The sequence below is a fragment of the Mauremys mutica genome, chromosome 10 (assembly GCF_020497125.1).
Source record: "Mauremys mutica isolate MM-2020 ecotype Southern chromosome 10, ASM2049712v1, whole genome shotgun sequence".
NCBI classification, from domain to species: domain Eukaryota; kingdom Metazoa; phylum Chordata; order Testudines; family Geoemydidae; genus Mauremys; species Mauremys mutica.
Window position 1 is genome coordinate 9,700,201 of NC_059081.1, and position 17,196 is coordinate 9,717,396.

The 17,196-nt window shown below is 42.0% G+C and overlaps 1 protein-coding gene across 9 annotated transcripts in view; it reads right to left on the reverse strand.

The window, feature by feature from the left end:
- IQCB1 (IQ motif containing B1) overlaps positions 1-17,196 on the reverse strand; it is a 25,415-nt gene continuing 8,219 nt past the window's right edge. For 5 of the 9 annotated variants that reach the window (XM_045032651.1, XM_045032648.1, XM_045032652.1 and 2 more), the window contains exons 5-14: positions 16,747-16,840; positions 14,913-15,012; positions 13,248-13,420; positions 12,618-12,727; positions 11,229-11,338; positions 5,062-5,204; positions 4,424-4,572; positions 3,809-3,940; positions 3,252-3,426; positions 1-567 (exon numbers count right to left, since the gene is read on the reverse strand). In XM_045032651.1, the coding sequence (XP_044888586.1) occupies positions 338-567; positions 3,252-3,426; positions 3,809-3,940; positions 4,424-4,572; positions 5,062-5,204; positions 11,229-11,338; positions 12,618-12,727; positions 13,248-13,420; positions 14,913-15,012; positions 16,747-16,840 (1,416 nt within the window). In that variant the 3' untranslated portion in view covers positions 1-337. Of the gene's footprint in view, positions 568-1,367; positions 1,520-3,251; positions 3,427-3,709; positions 3,941-4,423; positions 4,573-5,061; positions 5,205-11,228; positions 11,339-12,617; positions 12,728-13,247; positions 13,421-14,912; positions 15,013-16,746; positions 16,841-17,196 lie in introns of those variants that run through there. The other 4 variants (XR_006582680.1, XM_045032650.1, XM_045032649.1 and 1 more) reach the window with 4 other exon arrangements.

Consider the following 17,196-nt stretch of genomic DNA (forward strand, 5'->3'; position numbering starts at 1 on the left):
CACAGTTCATACATTTATTTTTTTAAAATTAAAGAATACACCAGGCACATAAATACATATTTACAATTACTGTACTTGAATCCTGATTCTAGCATCAAACTGGATATAATTTTACCTTGAACACAGCGTAGATATCAGGTTCTTCTGCAAAAGGAGATTCCTATAAGGTTTTTTTTTTTATTAAGAATAACAAACCCACTAAAATTAAAATGCCTTTTGATCCTACCTCAGGCACAGGACTGGAATGTTTTCTTTCCATACAGTACATACTCAATATGACTGCATAGTATGGCATATGAGTCTGGGTCACTGCATTACAATTTCTTCTGCCTGCTAACTAAGAGGATTTACTTCCACCAATAAAGAGAGTTCCAAATTCAGTATTGAGAACATCATCAGGAATCATATCGTCATCCATGAATTCATCTCCAAGCTTCTTCCACCATGGCCAGCGAGTATGTTTCAGCATGGTATTATGGGATTGTCTGGCTTTGCATGCTACAGGGACTGACCGACTCATAAAGACATCAAGATCTTTTTCTGTGGCCTCCATGAGACTTGGAGCACCTGTAACAAAGAGGAAAACTGGTGTAATTCTATCTGTGGAAAAGGAAAAGCTAGCGTAGGTCATTATTCTTGGCTCTGTGCTCCTTGGTGCACAGGGTGACCTCTATTGCAGTGCTTTCAGTGCACCCCAATACTTGCATCATCTCTTCCTGTTGGTGCCACCACAAACTAAATCTCTGTGCATACAACAGTTGCTGGTTTCCTTGCTTGTGTAGTACTATTCTACAGTTACACAGTAGGTGGCAGATCTAGCAATATTGTTCAATAACTTATTATATTTTGCTGCACCTGGGTGCTAAGTGGTGTCTAGACTGTGCTATTCTAACCCTTTGATCCCAGATTGCCTTCCTGGGCCCCACCAGGACAGAAGAAAAATCCTACTTGTTCTCATTCAGGTGAGCCTACCCTCCTTGCCCAATCAGTGCCGTAACAAGGGCGAGGTGAGTGAGGCACTTGCCTCAGGCGCGCAAAGCGGAGGGGCGCAGCTCTACTGCCCAGGCAGGGTGAAGGGAAAAAAAAAAGCCGTGATCAGCGGCAATTTGGCGGCGGGTCCCCCGGTCCCTCTCAGAGGGAAGGACCTGCCGCTGAATTGCTGCCGCCCCTTCATTCGTTCTTCGGCGGCGGGTCCTTCCCTCCAAGAGGGACTGAGGGACCTGCCGCCGAATTGCTGCCGAAGAGCCTGGAGCCGGCCCTTGCCTCGGGCGCAAAAATTCCTTGTTACAGCTCTGAGCACAATGCATGACACCCTCCCATCCCAGAATGGCCCTAGCTCAAAGTTTTCAGCCTCTAAAGCGCCTCACCAGTAGGGATGGGGATGCTTCCACCATCAGTCCATTTTTGACAAAGAGAATGAGGAAAAACAAAGTCATCCCCAATTCTGCAGGGAAGATGACTATGCAAAGATCCTCATCCTTGGTGACTTAAAAGCAACAGAGATGGCTCTGTGAAAGGGCTGTCATAAAATAAGAAAATAAAGCCTTATTACAAATATGTTAGACATCAGCATTATGAACAGAAGGATAGGGCATGTCAATGTACATCTAGTAATGCATGTTAAATGTTCTTAACCCATAGAGACATCTACAAATACAGTAGCATCTACTACTTGTATATATTGGAGATTTCAGTTTTGAAATGTGCTTTCACCATTATTCATGGTATAATCCTAATTTTCTCTACATTAGTTTTGTGACGCTGGCAAACCAGGTGCCAGCTTAGGCCAAGGCCCCCAGGCCTCACTTGAATACTGACAAACCCATAGCTGGAATCAGTCTGGTTCACCTGTGTGTTCGTATTGTTAAAATAGGTATTAGAATTATAAGACTGTACTTAGTGTTTAGACTTTTTGAATGCTTGTAAGATGCTGCATGCATTAATCCAGGGGTAGTCAATAGGTGGACAATGGGCTAAATCTGGACCACCAGATGCTTTTGAACAGACCATGAAATCTTTTTTATTATTATCATTCTTGTTATTGAGGTGTGAAAATATAGACCTTGACTATTCCTTGACCAAGAAATTTGGACCTTGACAAAAAATAATTGACTGCCTCTGCATTAATCTCACTTATAACCTCCATATCCCAGATCGTAAGGTAATATCTTAGCATTTGCATTGTAAGCTTCTGTAACTGTGTAAATCACCAGACAGGAGAGACACATTAACTAGTGTGAAATACTAGTCTCCAACAAAAGGTGTTAGGTCCTATCCTCCCATCAGCCGAGTTTGCTACTCGAGGCAGCAGCGGGGAAAGCATAAAACGCCCCAACAAGGAGGAACTGGATCTCTATTCTTCTTGGACTCCTGAGCTCAAGATTTCTAGGCTTAAGCAAGGACTCCTCAGCTGTTAGCCTGGGTTAGCCCTAAGGGACATACAGAGCTTGCTTATTATACGAGCTTCTATTAGCGTATGTCTACACTACCCACGTTACAGTGTGGCCACAGCAGCGCTGTGACGTGGGCAGTGTAGACACACTTTATCGCCGGGGGAGCACTCTCCAGTCCCGGCGATTAAAAAAAAACACAACACCCCGAATGAGGGGTGATAGCTTTTTCGCAGGGAGCCAAAGCGCTGTCTACACTGGTGCTTTTCAGCACTAAAACTTTTGTCACTCGGGGGGTGTTTTTTTACACCCCTCAACAACAAAAGTTTTTCGCTGAAAGTGGCAGTGTAGACACAGCCTTACTTTTTGAAACTTAAGATTGGAACTCACTTATGTGTGTATGTTTACCTGCTTTAACCTTGTAAATAACTCTCTTATTTCCTTTTCCTATCTAAGAAATCTTTAGATAGTTTATTATAGGATTGGCTACAAGTGTTGTCCTTGGTGTGAGATCTAAGGTGCAATTGACCTGGGGTAAGTGACTGACTGGTCCTTTGGGACTGGGAGTAACCTGAATATTGCTGTGGCCTTGTGTATAAGGGACCATCTATCACAAAGGTAAGCTTACCTAGGTGGCAGGATAGATTGGAGTCAAGGGGCCAGTCTGAGACTCCATGATAAAGGCTGTTGGAGTATATGAGGAGTTTACATTGATAATTGGTCAGTGAAATCTACACGAAATCCCAGAACTCGCAATCAGTTTGGGATTTGTGCCCTGTTTTCTAACAGTCTGCCCTTAGTTTGGTACCCACGCAGGACAGCTTGGCAAGTTTAATCCATGTAGTGACCAAAGGAATGAACCTGGAGACAGGCACATACTCATCAACAGCTCCACGTCGGTGTTGACCTGAGCTAGTAACGCCTCTCTGCGCTGTTCTGCTCTGCGATCCAGACTGCTCCTGAGCAGGTACTGTGCCAGCTTTTCCTGGCCCTGCAGATGTAGTTCCTTACTCATTCCTTCTGACATTTGGGAAGCCTGGAGGAAAATAACATCTGTCACTGTTAAGGAACGGTTATCATTTTAAATCCTTTGTGGGCAGATTAATGTCTACAGAACAATATTTGCGGTCCTCGTTTATCTGTAAATTTAATAATTCTGCTTCCTTCTAAGTTTTCTCTGCAAAGTGATCCATCGTCAAGCAGATACAGTTTTCCAATTAGGCTTTACTTAACCTGTTTTATTACATTAATGGTAAAAAATGATCCTAGTATATTACTCTCAAAGACAAATAAGCAGGATTAATATGCATGCAGCTCACATGGGTTATCCTGAGCAGTGAAGTTTATATTACTGCATATATTTCATCCCTCTAATGCACTACGGCGGGTGGGGAATGCAGAGCTACAAAGAGACACACCGGGTGCAGTCTGATGTAGTCATCCACCTTTTGCTGTAATGCTAGTTTCTGTGCACTGGTGAGTTCCTTGGGTTCCTTCCAGGGGGAGAGAGCCTTCCGTTTCCTTTGACATTTTCCCAGGAATTTATGAGCCTGCATGAAAGAAGGTATCAGAGTATGCCATTTACAGGTCAGGGGCTTGTTTTCATGCATCTTTTAAAAAAAAACTTCCAAAAAAAATGTCTCAGCACTGCAGCTAATAAGGTGCAGCTTTCGATTTCACAGTGCAGAGGCAGTACATGAGAGGGCATGATCTGACATAAGCCAATAACTTATTGTCAGTGTTACTGCTTATACCAGCTGCACAGAGAATCCAGCCTTCGTTCCAAAGTAACAGCTCTTCTCACGTTTTCATACGGACTGCACTGCATTTTGCAGTTTACACAGGGTTCTTAACAGCTGATGAAGTTTGGGACTCTGGTTTGATTTGCCTGAGCAGTTTTTGACTATTTTAATATTTGGTTGCTAAATTCTGGCAAAGTTGTCATTTCTAGAAGTAAACAAGTTGAGCCTCATAAGGAATTGCAGTAATCCAGTCAATCTTGTCTAACACCAGTACCGAGTTTATATACTTACTGCTCTCTGAATGATGACAGCTGCCTTATGCTGCTTAAGAGATTGTCTTTGTTGATGAACTTTTCTCCTTGCCCTATATCCCCTCCAGTGTCTCTGGATAGTTAATGCTGCCTTCCCCTCCATTTCCTGAATGTACCTATCTACCTGACCTAAGGAGATGACAGAAATTCATAGTTATACAACTGTGGGTGTGATCTCACAAGCACAACAAAGTTTGGCTTCTTAGTCCTTGGAGGAGAAACCACCACTGAAAAGGCAGGTATTGCAGCAAGTAGCATTGGTGGAACAGTAGGTGGCGCTCTTTCTTCTGAACCAAAACCTCAGCACACTAATCACGGACACTGGGCTACTGGAGGTACAGTTCTCGGAATAGACATACCAATGCCGTGGGATCTTTAATGAACCCAAAGGGACAGGATCTCCCTTTTACCTCACATCTCTGCAAAGAGAAGAGATTTCAAGCCACCACATCTTTCGATTACTGAGAATTTGAAGAGTTTAGGCTGTTCTCCACAGACACTTTGGTCACAAGAAGAGATGGACATGCGAGGTGGGGAAACACTTTTGTTTGTATGAAAGATGCTTTTATGGAACCCTGAGCCCTTAATGCTTTTGATACAGTTCAATATAAATCATACCAGCATGGACTATTTCCAGTAAAGTCAGTTGCCGTTCATGAAAGAGCCTCATGGCCCTTTGTCTCTGAAGCTGCAATTGTTGTCTGAGGGTCTCGTCTTCTTTCAGCCTCTTTAAATGTTGCAATTCCTGTTTTCGTTTAGCTCTGCAATAGACACACATATTAAGAATTGGCCATCTATAAAACTAGCTATGCATTTCAAAGTTGCCCATCACTATCTAGCAGGTGCCGTACACTGTACAAAACAAGATTAGTGCCTTTATTGTCTCTGCAAAAGAATTCCCTCCTCCTTCTCTTTAAGGCTGATTTTCTTAAATTGGATAACTTTTGGTGATTGACTTCCAGGAGAAATGCTGACAGGTCGTTTTTCTGCATCAACATTACTGATGGAAGTCTAGGACACAGAGGTATCTTACATTGTGCCTTAAGAGCAGCCAGGCTCTGATTCTTCTTGATCACAAGTTGCAAGGAACATCACAGACGAGGACGCTGCACTGACAGCTCCCTAATGAGACCCTAAAACTTTAACCGGAGGGACTAGCAATCATCATTTTCCCCTCCAGCACAGTCCTGTGGGGAGGAGGACATTCTCTAAGAGAGCTAGGCCCTGGATTTAAAGCTCAGAACCCTGACAGTAACTGCTCGAGGCTGCCTCCTTTCCCCATCATGAGTTAAAGGGTCACATTGCTATTACATTCCTAATTACGTTCTATATGATATTTGTAACTTTACTGTATGTAGCAAAATGGTTTCAAGAAAGGCTGCAATCAGATTGTCTACAGAGGTTTCCAATCCCATGTATCTCTGCTTTAAACTCTCTCTCTGTGTTTCTGATCCAGGAAAGCACACATCATTTCATTTCTGAACAGTGTGAAATCTCAGGATAAAAAGGGACTCATGGCCTTCTCTTGACAAAATCTTATCCATGCTCTTTTTCTAGAAATCCGTATCAACTCCACTAGTTGGGAAGCCACACGAGCGTAAAGTCTGCCCTCTGATGGATTCCTCCAGTGTATGCCTGTTACACTGTCACGTTGTATGTTATGCATTTAATAGGTTTCTATTATACGGACTCTCCCCTTTTCTATTACTGTGTGTTTTGCAGAACGCTGGCTCTTCATCATTCAGAGGGCTATAGAATGAAAAGCCACATCTAGGTTACACAAGAGCACCTCTCACAGAAAAAACACCCACAGACTGAAACCTAAACTTCCTCTTTCTGGGCATGATTGAAAAGAACTCACTTCTGATCAATAACAAAGGTATCCATAGATATTGATGTATGCACGATTAACACGGATTTACTTCATTGTAACAAATGTAAGATGAGTTGGTTACATGACAGCCTAACCAACTTTTAGGGCAGATTAGCATTTTTTTTTAAAGATACAGTAAAACAGAGAAATATTTCTGAAACCAGACCGTTTTCAGAAGCATACAGCTGGCAGATTTTAAGATACCCAACTGCTATTGCATGTGAGCCACACTCAAGCTATGAGTTTCAGCCCCAACTAAATTTAGCCATATTTACTGAGATCAGCGCTTTCACAAAACTCCATAAATACAGTTAAGCCCTGAATTCACAGCCACAGCTGCTGACTGCTGAAGCACCTCTAATATGCTATATTGACATTCTAGGATGCTTTCAACCAGCAATGCTTACAGGAGTCTAAGCAGTATTCTTACTCTTTGGCGTAACACTCTAGCTATCGTTCTGAATTGGACTGTAAACATTTTGCAGAAGGATTGTATTTTTATTATATTGTGCCTAGCACACCTGGTCCCTGATCAGGGCCTCTACGCGCTACCAGAATAGAAATAGTTACCATCCCTTCTGATCTGAAACTAACATACACAAAACTGAGAAACTGCTTCAACAAATGACCTACATTAATATTTGCAACTAGTAAAATGTTTGCATAACAAATGTAGGCAGCTAGAGATTCCATTGTTCCCCTTGGCCTCCCTTCAAGTTATTGCTAAACTCAGACTGTGAGCTTTTGGAGGTCAGGTGCCTGATTTGTTCACGAATACTGGCCCAAAGTGGCCAGTAAGTACTTGGTGGGAGTAAGTGAGGGAGCTGACATAACCAGAAGCATTCCATCCCCAGCGAGGCCATAGGGGCCCCTCCATCTGAAGATTGGGGTTCCATGGGGTTTGGCGGTCTGGCTGGGCAGGAGCAGAACTAACGAAGAGCAGCTCTCTGTGGCATAATCCCTCTACTAATCCACAGGCAAATACCCATGAGAATTTATGTAACCTCCATCAATATAAACTCTTGTGGGTTTCTCTCCTCCCTCAAAAGGTGGTGTTGGCTCAGGTGTGGAGGAAGCGATAGTGTGAGGGAGCTGTGCTGACAGGCAGGATGTGTGTGTGGGGGTGGGGAGGTGTCACTGAGAAGCAGTGTAAAGTGGGTGGCCCTCCACAGATGCCTTGTTATCTGTGATTTCATAAGAATGGCCATACAGGGTCAGACCAAAGGTCCATCTAGTCCAGTATCCTGTGTCCTGACAGTGGCCAATGCCAGGGTCCCCAGAGGGAATGAACAGAACAGGTAATCATCAAGTGATCCATCCTCTGTCGTCCATTCCCAGCTTCTGGCAAACAAAGGCTAGGGACACCATCCTCCATGAATTTGTCTAGTTCTTTTTTGAACCCTGTTATAATCTTGGCCTTCACCACATCCTCTGGCAAAGAGTTCCACAGGTTGACTGTGCGTTGTGTGAAGAAATACTTCCTTTTGTTTGTTTTAAACCTGCTGCCTATTAATTTCATTTGGTGACCTCTAGTTCACTAATTTCATTAGGTGACCTCTAGGTGCCCCACAAACCTTGGGACAGCCACACAGTTGAGGGCAGAGGTAAATACCTTCCAACCCAGATGAAATGGCAAATCAGAGACTCTGTTTTCACACCTTGTCTAGGATTTAAGGAGTGTTGTTAGAACATGGTAGCTAACACATTTCAAAAGTCTAGCATAGACTTTAAAACATGCTAAACTGGTTGAATTAAAGCCTAGTGGGGAACCTCAATTTTAATTCGATCACTTTAGCATGTTAAAGTCGATGCAGCCTTGTCTACACTAGACTTTTCAGATGTGTCAGTAAGAATGTATTACCTACCATGAGCGAACATCACACCTTAAATCCTGATCTAGCCAGATAAGAATGACATTGATTTGAGCTTCATTCTCTGTGAACAGAAACAAGTGTCCTAGATCTCATTCCATGGTTTGCTGGAGGGACCTGAGATACAGCCCTTAGCAAGTCAGTTTGTTACCCTTATTGTTTCTTTTTTTCCATCTGAGAAATGTCAGGCATATTATACAAAATGTATACAGGAACTTACAGTGCTTTGTGGTTTTTTAAAAAATATCTGGATGTTAACATAAGAACATAAGAACATAAGAAAGGCCGTACCGGGTCAGACCAAAGGTCCATCTAGCCCAGTATCTGTCTACCGACAGTGGCCAATGCCAGGTGCCCCTGAGGGAGTGAACCTAAAAGGCAACGATCAAGTGATCTCTCTCCTGCCATCCATCTCCATCCTCTGACGAACAGAGGCTAGGGACACCATTCTTACCCATCCTGGCTAATAGCCATTTATGGACTTAGCCACCATGAATTTATCCAGTTCCCTTTTAAACATTGTTATAGTCCTAGCCTTCACAACCTCCTCAGGTAAGGAGTTCCACAAGTTTGACAGTGCGCTGCGTGAAGAAGAACTTCCTTTTATTTGTTTTTAAACCTGCTGCCTATTAATTTCATTTGGTGACCCCTATTTCTTGTATTATGGGAATAAGTAAATAACTTTTCCTTATCCACTTTCTCAACATCACTCATGATTTTATATACCTCTATCATGTCCCCCCTTAGTCTTCTCTTTTTCCAAACTGAAGAGTCCTAGCCTCTTTAATCTTTCCTCATATGGGACCCTCTCTAAACCCCTAATCATTTTAGTTGCTCTTTTCTGAACCTTTTCTAGTGCTAGAATATCTTTTTTGAGGTGAGGAGACCACATCTGTACACAGTATTCGAGATGTGGGCGTACCATGGATTTATATAATGGGCAATAATATATTCTCTGTCTTATTCTCTATCCCCTTTTTAATGATTTCCTAACATCCTGTTTGCTTTTTTGACCGCCTCTGCACACTGCGTGGACATCTTCAGAGAACTATCCACGATAACTCCAAGATCTTTTTCCTGACTCGTTGTAGCTAAATTAGCTCCCATCATGTTGTATGTATAGTTGGGGTTATTTTTTCCAATGTGCATTACTTTACATTTATCCACATTAAAATATTCATGTGCCATTTTGTTGCCCAATCACTTAGTTTTGTGAGATCTTTTTTGAAGTTCTTCACAATCTGCTTTGGTCTTAACTATCTTGAGTAGTTTAGTATCATCTGCAAACTTTGCCACCTCACTGTTTACCCCTTTCTCCAGATCATTTATGAATAAATTGAATAGGATTTGGTCCTAGGACTGACCCTTGGGGAACACCACTAGTTACCCCTCTCCATTCTGAGAATTTACCATTAATTCCTACCCTTTGTTCCCTGTCCATTAACCAGTTCTCAATCCATGAAAGGGACCTTTCCTTTTATCCCATGACAGCTTAATTTACGTAAGAGCCTTTGGTGAGGGACCTTGTCAAAGGCTTTCTGGAAATCTAAGTACACTATGTCCACCGGATCCCCCTTGTCCACATGTTTGTTTGACCCCTTCAAAGAACTCTAAATAGATTAGTAAGACAACGATTTCCCTTTACAGAAACCATGTTGACTATTGCTCAAGAGTTATGTTTTTTCTATGTGTCCTGACAATTTTATTCTTTACTATTGTTTTCAACTTAATTTGCCCGGTTACCGACGCGACGTTAGACTTACCGTCTGTAATTGCCGGGATCACCCCTAGAGCCCTTTTTAAATATTGGCGTTACATTAGCTAACTTCCAGTCATTGGGTACCGAAGCCGATTTAAAGGACAGGTTACAAACCTTAGTTAATAGTTCCGCAACTTCACATTTGAGTTCTTTCAGAACTCTTGGGTGAATGCCATCTGGTCCGGGTGACTTGTTAAATGTTGAGTTTTATCAATTAATTCCAAAACCTCCTCTAGTGACACTTTCAATCTGTGACAGTTCCTCAGATTTGTCACCTACAAAAGCCAGCTCAGGTTTGGGAATCTCCCTAACATCCTCAGCCCGTGAAGACTGAAAGCAAAGAATCCATTTAGTTTCTCCGCAATGACTTTATCATCTTAAGCGCTCCTTTTGAATTTTGATCATCAAGGGGCCCCCACTGGTTGTTTAGCAGGCTTTCCTGCTTCTGATGTACTTAAAAAACATTTTGTTTATTACCTTTGGAGTTTTTTGGCTAGCCGTTCTTCAAACTCCTCTTTGGCTTTTCTTATTACACTCTTGCACTTAAGTTGGCAGTGTTTGTGCTCCTTTCTATTTGCCTCACTAGGATTTGACTTCCACTTTTTTAAAGGAAGTCTTTTTATCTCTCATTGCTTCTTTTACATGGTTGTTAAGCCACGGTGGCTCTTTTTAGTTCTCTTACTGTTTTCTTAATTTGGGGTATACATTGAAGTTGGGCCTCTATTATGGTGTCTTTAAAAAAGGGCCCCACGCAACTTGCAGGGATTTCACTTTAGTCACTGTACCTTTTAACTTTTGTCTAACTAACCCCCTCATTTTTGTATAGTTCCCCCTTTTGAAATTAAAGGCCACAGTGTTGGGCAGTTGAGATGTTCTTCCCCTCACAGGGATGTTGAATGCTATTGTATTATGGTCACTATTTCCAAGCGGTCCTGCTTGTTCATGTTCATGTTCATGAAGCCCAAGGAGATGTACTTACTGCAACTAGAAATGGATGGTGAAGACTAAATAATCCAACCCAATGAGGTAATCTAGTGGTCAAAAAGACTGAGAAAACTCTGACATTGTGGACATTCCATATGTTGCTACTATGTGTTGCAGTTTCTGTTACAATTCATAACTGATTTATACATATTTAAATACAGTTAAGAACAATATTGTATGCAATTTTGTTATGCAGAAAAATCTATTCTGTTCGTTAATGTACAGTGTCCTGCATAGCAGTTTCTGAAAGTAGAAATCCTGTTTTCCTGCTTCCTGCTTACAAAGGGATATTTTTTACCTGAAACTTCTCTGTAAGGCAGTCACTGCTTTAGGAAGCGTCTTTAATCTTTTCCTGGTCTGAAATCCCCTCCACACAGCCTGGATTAAACAAGCTGCTTGATGCAGTCTCTGAAATTAACAAACCAGTTGACAGAATATATTCTCAGCATAAATAAAACGTTTTATTGCTACTTGCTCATTTGGCATAAACTCGGTGTTTTATCAAAATTGACTTCAGTTTTCACATGCCCTGCAGTTCACTGTTTCCAATACTTGGGTAGATTTACACTCCCATAAATAAATGACTAGCATGAATCCTATATTTGTTACCAGGGCAGCTGCTCGGTTCATCCGGTTCAATTTTCTATATGTAGTACATAAAGGACTTCACAAAGCAAACCCATCAGCTAAAAGTCTTTTTTTCTTTTTTATAAGTGGAAGGCAGCTGGGAAAAATAATCCAGCTAATGTTTGAATCCTAGAATCGTAGGACTGGATAGGACCTCGATAGGTCATCTAGTCCAGTCCCTTGAAATGAGGCAGGACTAAGTATTATCTACACCATCCCTGACAGGTGTTTGTCTAACCTGTTCTTAAAAACCTCCAATGATGGAGAATCTACAACCTCCATAGGTAATTTGTTCCAGTGCTTAATTACCCTTACAATTAGGAATTTTTCCTAAAGTCTAACCTAAATCTCCCTTGCTGCAATTTAAGCCCATTGCTTTTTGTCCTGTCCTCAGTGGTTAAATCGAATAATCTATCACCTTCTTCTTCAATTATATTTGTACTCAATTACTTTTCAGACTAGAACTGCGCTTTACAATTAAAACAATCCTTGTACACTTCTAGCTCTTGGAATAACATCTCTGAGAGATCTGAATGTGTGACTCTTGTTGTCCAGGGGGATAAAACATGTATTTGCTCTTTAGTGGAGATGAGTCTCTCTCTTACTGGTCACTTCTTTTACCTAGGCATTTACATGGCCCCCATCTCTGAAGTATGCAAGTGTCTCCTACGAATGTACAGATCTAACCTTACACATCTCTGTGAGGTAGGGAAGTATTATTTTCCCTAGTTTAGAGAGGGCTGAACTCAAATAGAAAGACATTAAGTGACTTTCTCAAGGTCACCCCGGAAATCTGTAGCAGAGTTGCTAAATGAACCCAGATCTCCTGAGTCCCAGTCCAAACCTTAACCAGGAGATCATTCTTTCTTGATGGGCATATATCTTTACTGCTGGCCAACGTACAAGTGGTAGAGTAGAAAATAAAAAGGGAGGTAATTTTTTAAAAAAGACACGTCTGAGCAAATATTGTTTGGGGTGTTTGAAAGGTGGGACAAGAGTGAACCCAATATAAGCAAATATAAATCCACCAAAGAGAAAAGTCTCATTAAACATTCAGCACCTGCATTTCTCCTTTCCTGCAGGATTCTGAGTAAAGCAGGTCCGAAAGTTGATTGAGATTCCTGTCAAATCCTTTGCCAGCCCATTGCTTACTTAGCAGAGTTCGCAGTCCTAGGTGAGAGAGGAAAACAATAAGCACGTTACATTGTTAGAGCTAATTTTTCATTCGCTTGCTTACCAAACAGATTTCAAACTAGCAAACATAAAGCTGAATATCAGACAATCAAATCTGATTGTACGTGTGATGGGCTTTGGAAAGGGACATTGCATCAGAGCTAAATAGGAGTACAGGCAGTTACCTTTGAGTTTCAATGTAAAATAGTTTTGATGAAGAGCTGATGGTATAGACATCACTGCAAAATGTTATACAATAGTTATAGCTTTGTAGGTACAGGTCATTGACTATCTACAGACACATCCATGTGACAGGCAGATAAGTTAATTTTTTTGTGTCTGATCAGCTAATCTCTGTAAAGGACTTTGAAGATCTAAAGCACTACATAAATGTTAGGTTTTATTACAAGTGCTTTCACGCTCACCACAGTGAAACTTGCTCTTTCAGGACCTGTCCCTAACCACTCATATTATTCTGGAATTTTTCTTCCCTGAGACAAGTAGTAGAGAGACAAACCTCTGTAGCGGGTACTGAGTAACTCCACAAGTTGGGGGTGAGATTCTGCCACTGCCAGCAACACTTTTGTAGCAGCATTTCCCGTGACAGGATTGGTGGTAGATGAAAGCTTATAAACAAGTTCATCTAAAACAGAGTGAAGGTTCTCTTCATCCACATGGAGTAGCACAGAACTAACAAAAAGAGCCAAAAGCAGGAATGTTACTGAGGGATGCATATTTCAACAATGGCTTTCTTCTTCTGAAGCATTGGGCACAAGGCAATGCGGGATACTTGACTCACTTGACCAATGGCCCAACCCAGTATGGGAGCAGGGGGACTGGATGACCTACTGGGCCTTTTCCAGCTATGTGTTTACATTAAAATGTAACTCTAGCTCATGTAAGGTTTAAATCTCCTTTAATTATGGATTTGATCCAAGAATGAAACTTACATTTTTGTATTTAAGACTAAAACAATTCCTAGGGGTTGATCCCTACAAGGTGTTGGGCATTCTAGCTCCCATCCAGCACTACACTTATTCACTACTATAAGCATGTAACTATTCTCATCGACTTGAGTGGGATTGCACATACACTAAACTGTTTTACTGCAGCGGGACCAGAGTGCTTAAGGACCTCGCAGGACAATTCTATCCTCAGCTGAACTGCTCCCACTCCTGTTGTCAATGGAAGCTGTATTTACATGTCTGAGGGCAGAAATGGGCATTTATATAGCAGTTTAGGTGTTTGAAACACTATGCAAATTTAGCTAATCTTCACAATACCCCTCCATAGTAGGATTAAGTATTATCAGCCTTTTACAGAAGGGTAAACTGAGGGCTAGTCTACACTTACCGCGCGGGTCGACGCGGTGAGTTCGACTTTCCGGAGTTCGAACTATCGCGTCTGATCTAGACGCGATAGTTCGAACTCCGGAAGCGCTAGTTCGAACTCCGGTACTCCACCTCGGCAGCTGGAGTTAGCAGAGTCGACCTTGGAGCCGCGGAGTTCGGTTCCGCGGCGTCTGGACGGGTACGTAGTTCGAACTAGGGTAGTTCGAATTCAGCTACGCTATTCACGTAGCTGAATTTGCGTACCCTAGTTCGACCCCCATTCTTAGTGTAGACCAGGCCTGAGAAGCAGATGTTACTGACTTGCCCAAGATCCTGAGTAATTCAGAGCATGTCTACACTGCAGTAAAACACCTGCGGCTGGTCGGACTTGCAGGGCTCAAGCTGTGGGGCTATAAAATTGCAGTGTAGACGGGGCATGAGCTGGAGCTGGGCTCTAAGGCCCAGCAAGGGGGAAAGGTCGCAGAGCCTGGACTCCAGGCCAGGCCCAAACATCTACACTGCAGTTTTATAACCCTGCAAGCCCAAGGAAGCAGATCCAGGCCTGTCTTGGGTATTTTACTGCCTCAGTGGCAGAGCCAGTACTACAACTTGGGAGATATTCCAGTCCACTGGAATCTAGTGCTGTTCCAGGAACTAAACAAAAAAAAGTTATATTCACAATAAACAAAGCAATTTAAGGATAAAGAAAACTACCCATTCAGAGCCTGGTATAAGATGTCTTAGACATGCAGAGACTTTGCTTTTACAAACCCAGTACCAAACTGATCTTTAAATCTAAAATAAATAAATAAATAAAGGAAAATCAATTGAATTCTTTAAAAGCAGCTAACCTGTTGGCCCTCAAAATATTCTGTAACACAGACATCATTGCAGTTGCCGTCTCGACATCATCTGTGATTAGCAACTGCAGGAAATGGTTACTCTGCAGCACTGCAACAAAGGAAAAGGAAACAAAATCAAGAAATAATCAAAGCCAGGGATTTAATGCCAGTTCATTTGCAGTTTACCAAACAGCTCTATAAAACACATTTCCTAGCAAGTGAAACGAGGGTCACTGTTTTTTCAGTAAATATTCTTTGCCTTTCTAACTTCTACAGCGAGACAGAATGGGAAAAGGGAATGAGCCTAAGGACTTGTCTATACTGGGGTTTTTCTGCACGGGTGGAAACCTCCTGTGTACTAGTGCGGAAGTGGTGTCAAAAGTTTCAAAGTCACACGGGCACAAGTCTTTTTACAGTGGGGCAGAAGCATGGCACAAAAGTTTCCAGTGGCGGTGACTCCTGAACCTTCACTCTCTTATACCAGTTTTATGTCAGGATAACTTCATTGACTTCAATTAAGTTACAATGGAATGAAATAGATGCAACATACTAGAGATTCAGACCAACTGTTTTCATTTAATAATTATCCAGTCATTTGTATTTTTTAAACCCATGTGCTGAAATTTTTGTTAATTTTTTTTTAAATGTCAAATACTGGGCAAAATCTCTGTTACATTCTGAAGTCAATGGAATTTATACTGGTATAACTGAGAACTGATTTTGGACCGAGTCTAGGTCAATGTGTCAGATGTTTGTAAATTTGCCAGCACCGCAGTAAAATGAAGTAATGCGCTGTAAAGCTTTTTGTTTGTTTGTTTGTTTATTGTGAACCTGACCCTGCAGTGAGCTCTGTCTAGGCAATCTCTTGAGCCCATATATGGCTCATTTTAGGACGGAGGCGGGAAAGTTTCAACTATGCATTTATATTAGGAAAAACTCCGATTTTTGTTGAGATCTATAATTAAAAATGGAAGCTGCAGGGGAAAACCTGTCCAAATCAACAACTTAAAAATGGAAAGTGGCCTCTTTCTTTTATTTTTGCTTTTTTAATGGCCTGGATTGCCGGTTTCATATGCTTATGTGCTTCTATTGTATAATGCAGAGGTACTCAACCTTTTTTTCTTTCCGAGCCCCTCCCCCGCCCCAACATGCTATAAAAACTCCATGGTCTGCCTGTGCCACAACTACGGCTTTTCTGCATATTCAATAGATGAAAAGCCAGGGCCAGCGTCAGGGGGTAGCAAGCAGGGCAACTGCCCAGGGCCCCACACCACAGGAGACCATGCGAAGCGATGTTGCTCGGGCTTTGTCTTCAGCCCTATGCGACAGGGTTTGGGCTTCAGCTTCAGACCTGTGTGGCGGGACTCGGGCTTCAGCTTTCTTCGCTGGGCCCTAGTGACTCCAACGCTGGCCCTGGTCTCTGGTTTATTTTGGCGACCCCCAGTTGAGACCCATGGTTGAGAACCACTGGTATAATGGGTTATTTCAAGAGCTCATTTAAAAGTACGTGATAACTGGATAAAACCAGGACGCAAACTGGTTTCGGAATCACTTCTGAACCCTTCACTCGTCATTGTAGTTTATATTAAAATTCAAAAGGGGGAGGGATAGCTCAGTGGTTTGAGCATTGGCCTGCTAAACCCAGGGTTGAGAGTTCAATCCTTGAGGAGGCCACTTAGGAATCAGGGGCAAAAATTGGTCCTGCTAGTGAAGGCAGGGGGCTGGACTCGATGACCTTTCAAGGTCCCTTCCAGTTCTAGGAGATTGGTATATCTCCAATTATTACCTATTAAAATTCTTCAGTTATTTTATGATACAATGAATTTCCAACCCTTTGTCTTACCACACTCCATTAGCTGAATATGCCCACCAAACAGCCAGCAGATGGCATCAGTTACTGTCCGGAAACACCGTAAAAATTCACTTTTTTCTTCATCCTGAACAAAATAAATTTAGGCCTCTATTTTGTGCTATATCCACAACTCTCAATCAGGATGTTGCACTGTATTTGATCCTTACTGATCATGGGAGATGCAAGTTATACTAACAAGCTAATCCATAATATTATTAGCTAATATGTTGATTTGTGAATGCTGGATATTTCAGCAATTCATTCAGTTTAATGAGGCTTATATAGAGAGTGAGCCTGATTCTGACCTCATTTACAGTGGTGTAAGCTCAGAATCAGGCCGTGTACAGCCAGCACGTACAATTTACACAATATTAAGTATCTGAATATCTTTAAGAGCCCCAACCTTGATCTTTGCAATGAGGGGCTGGTACATAAACAGTA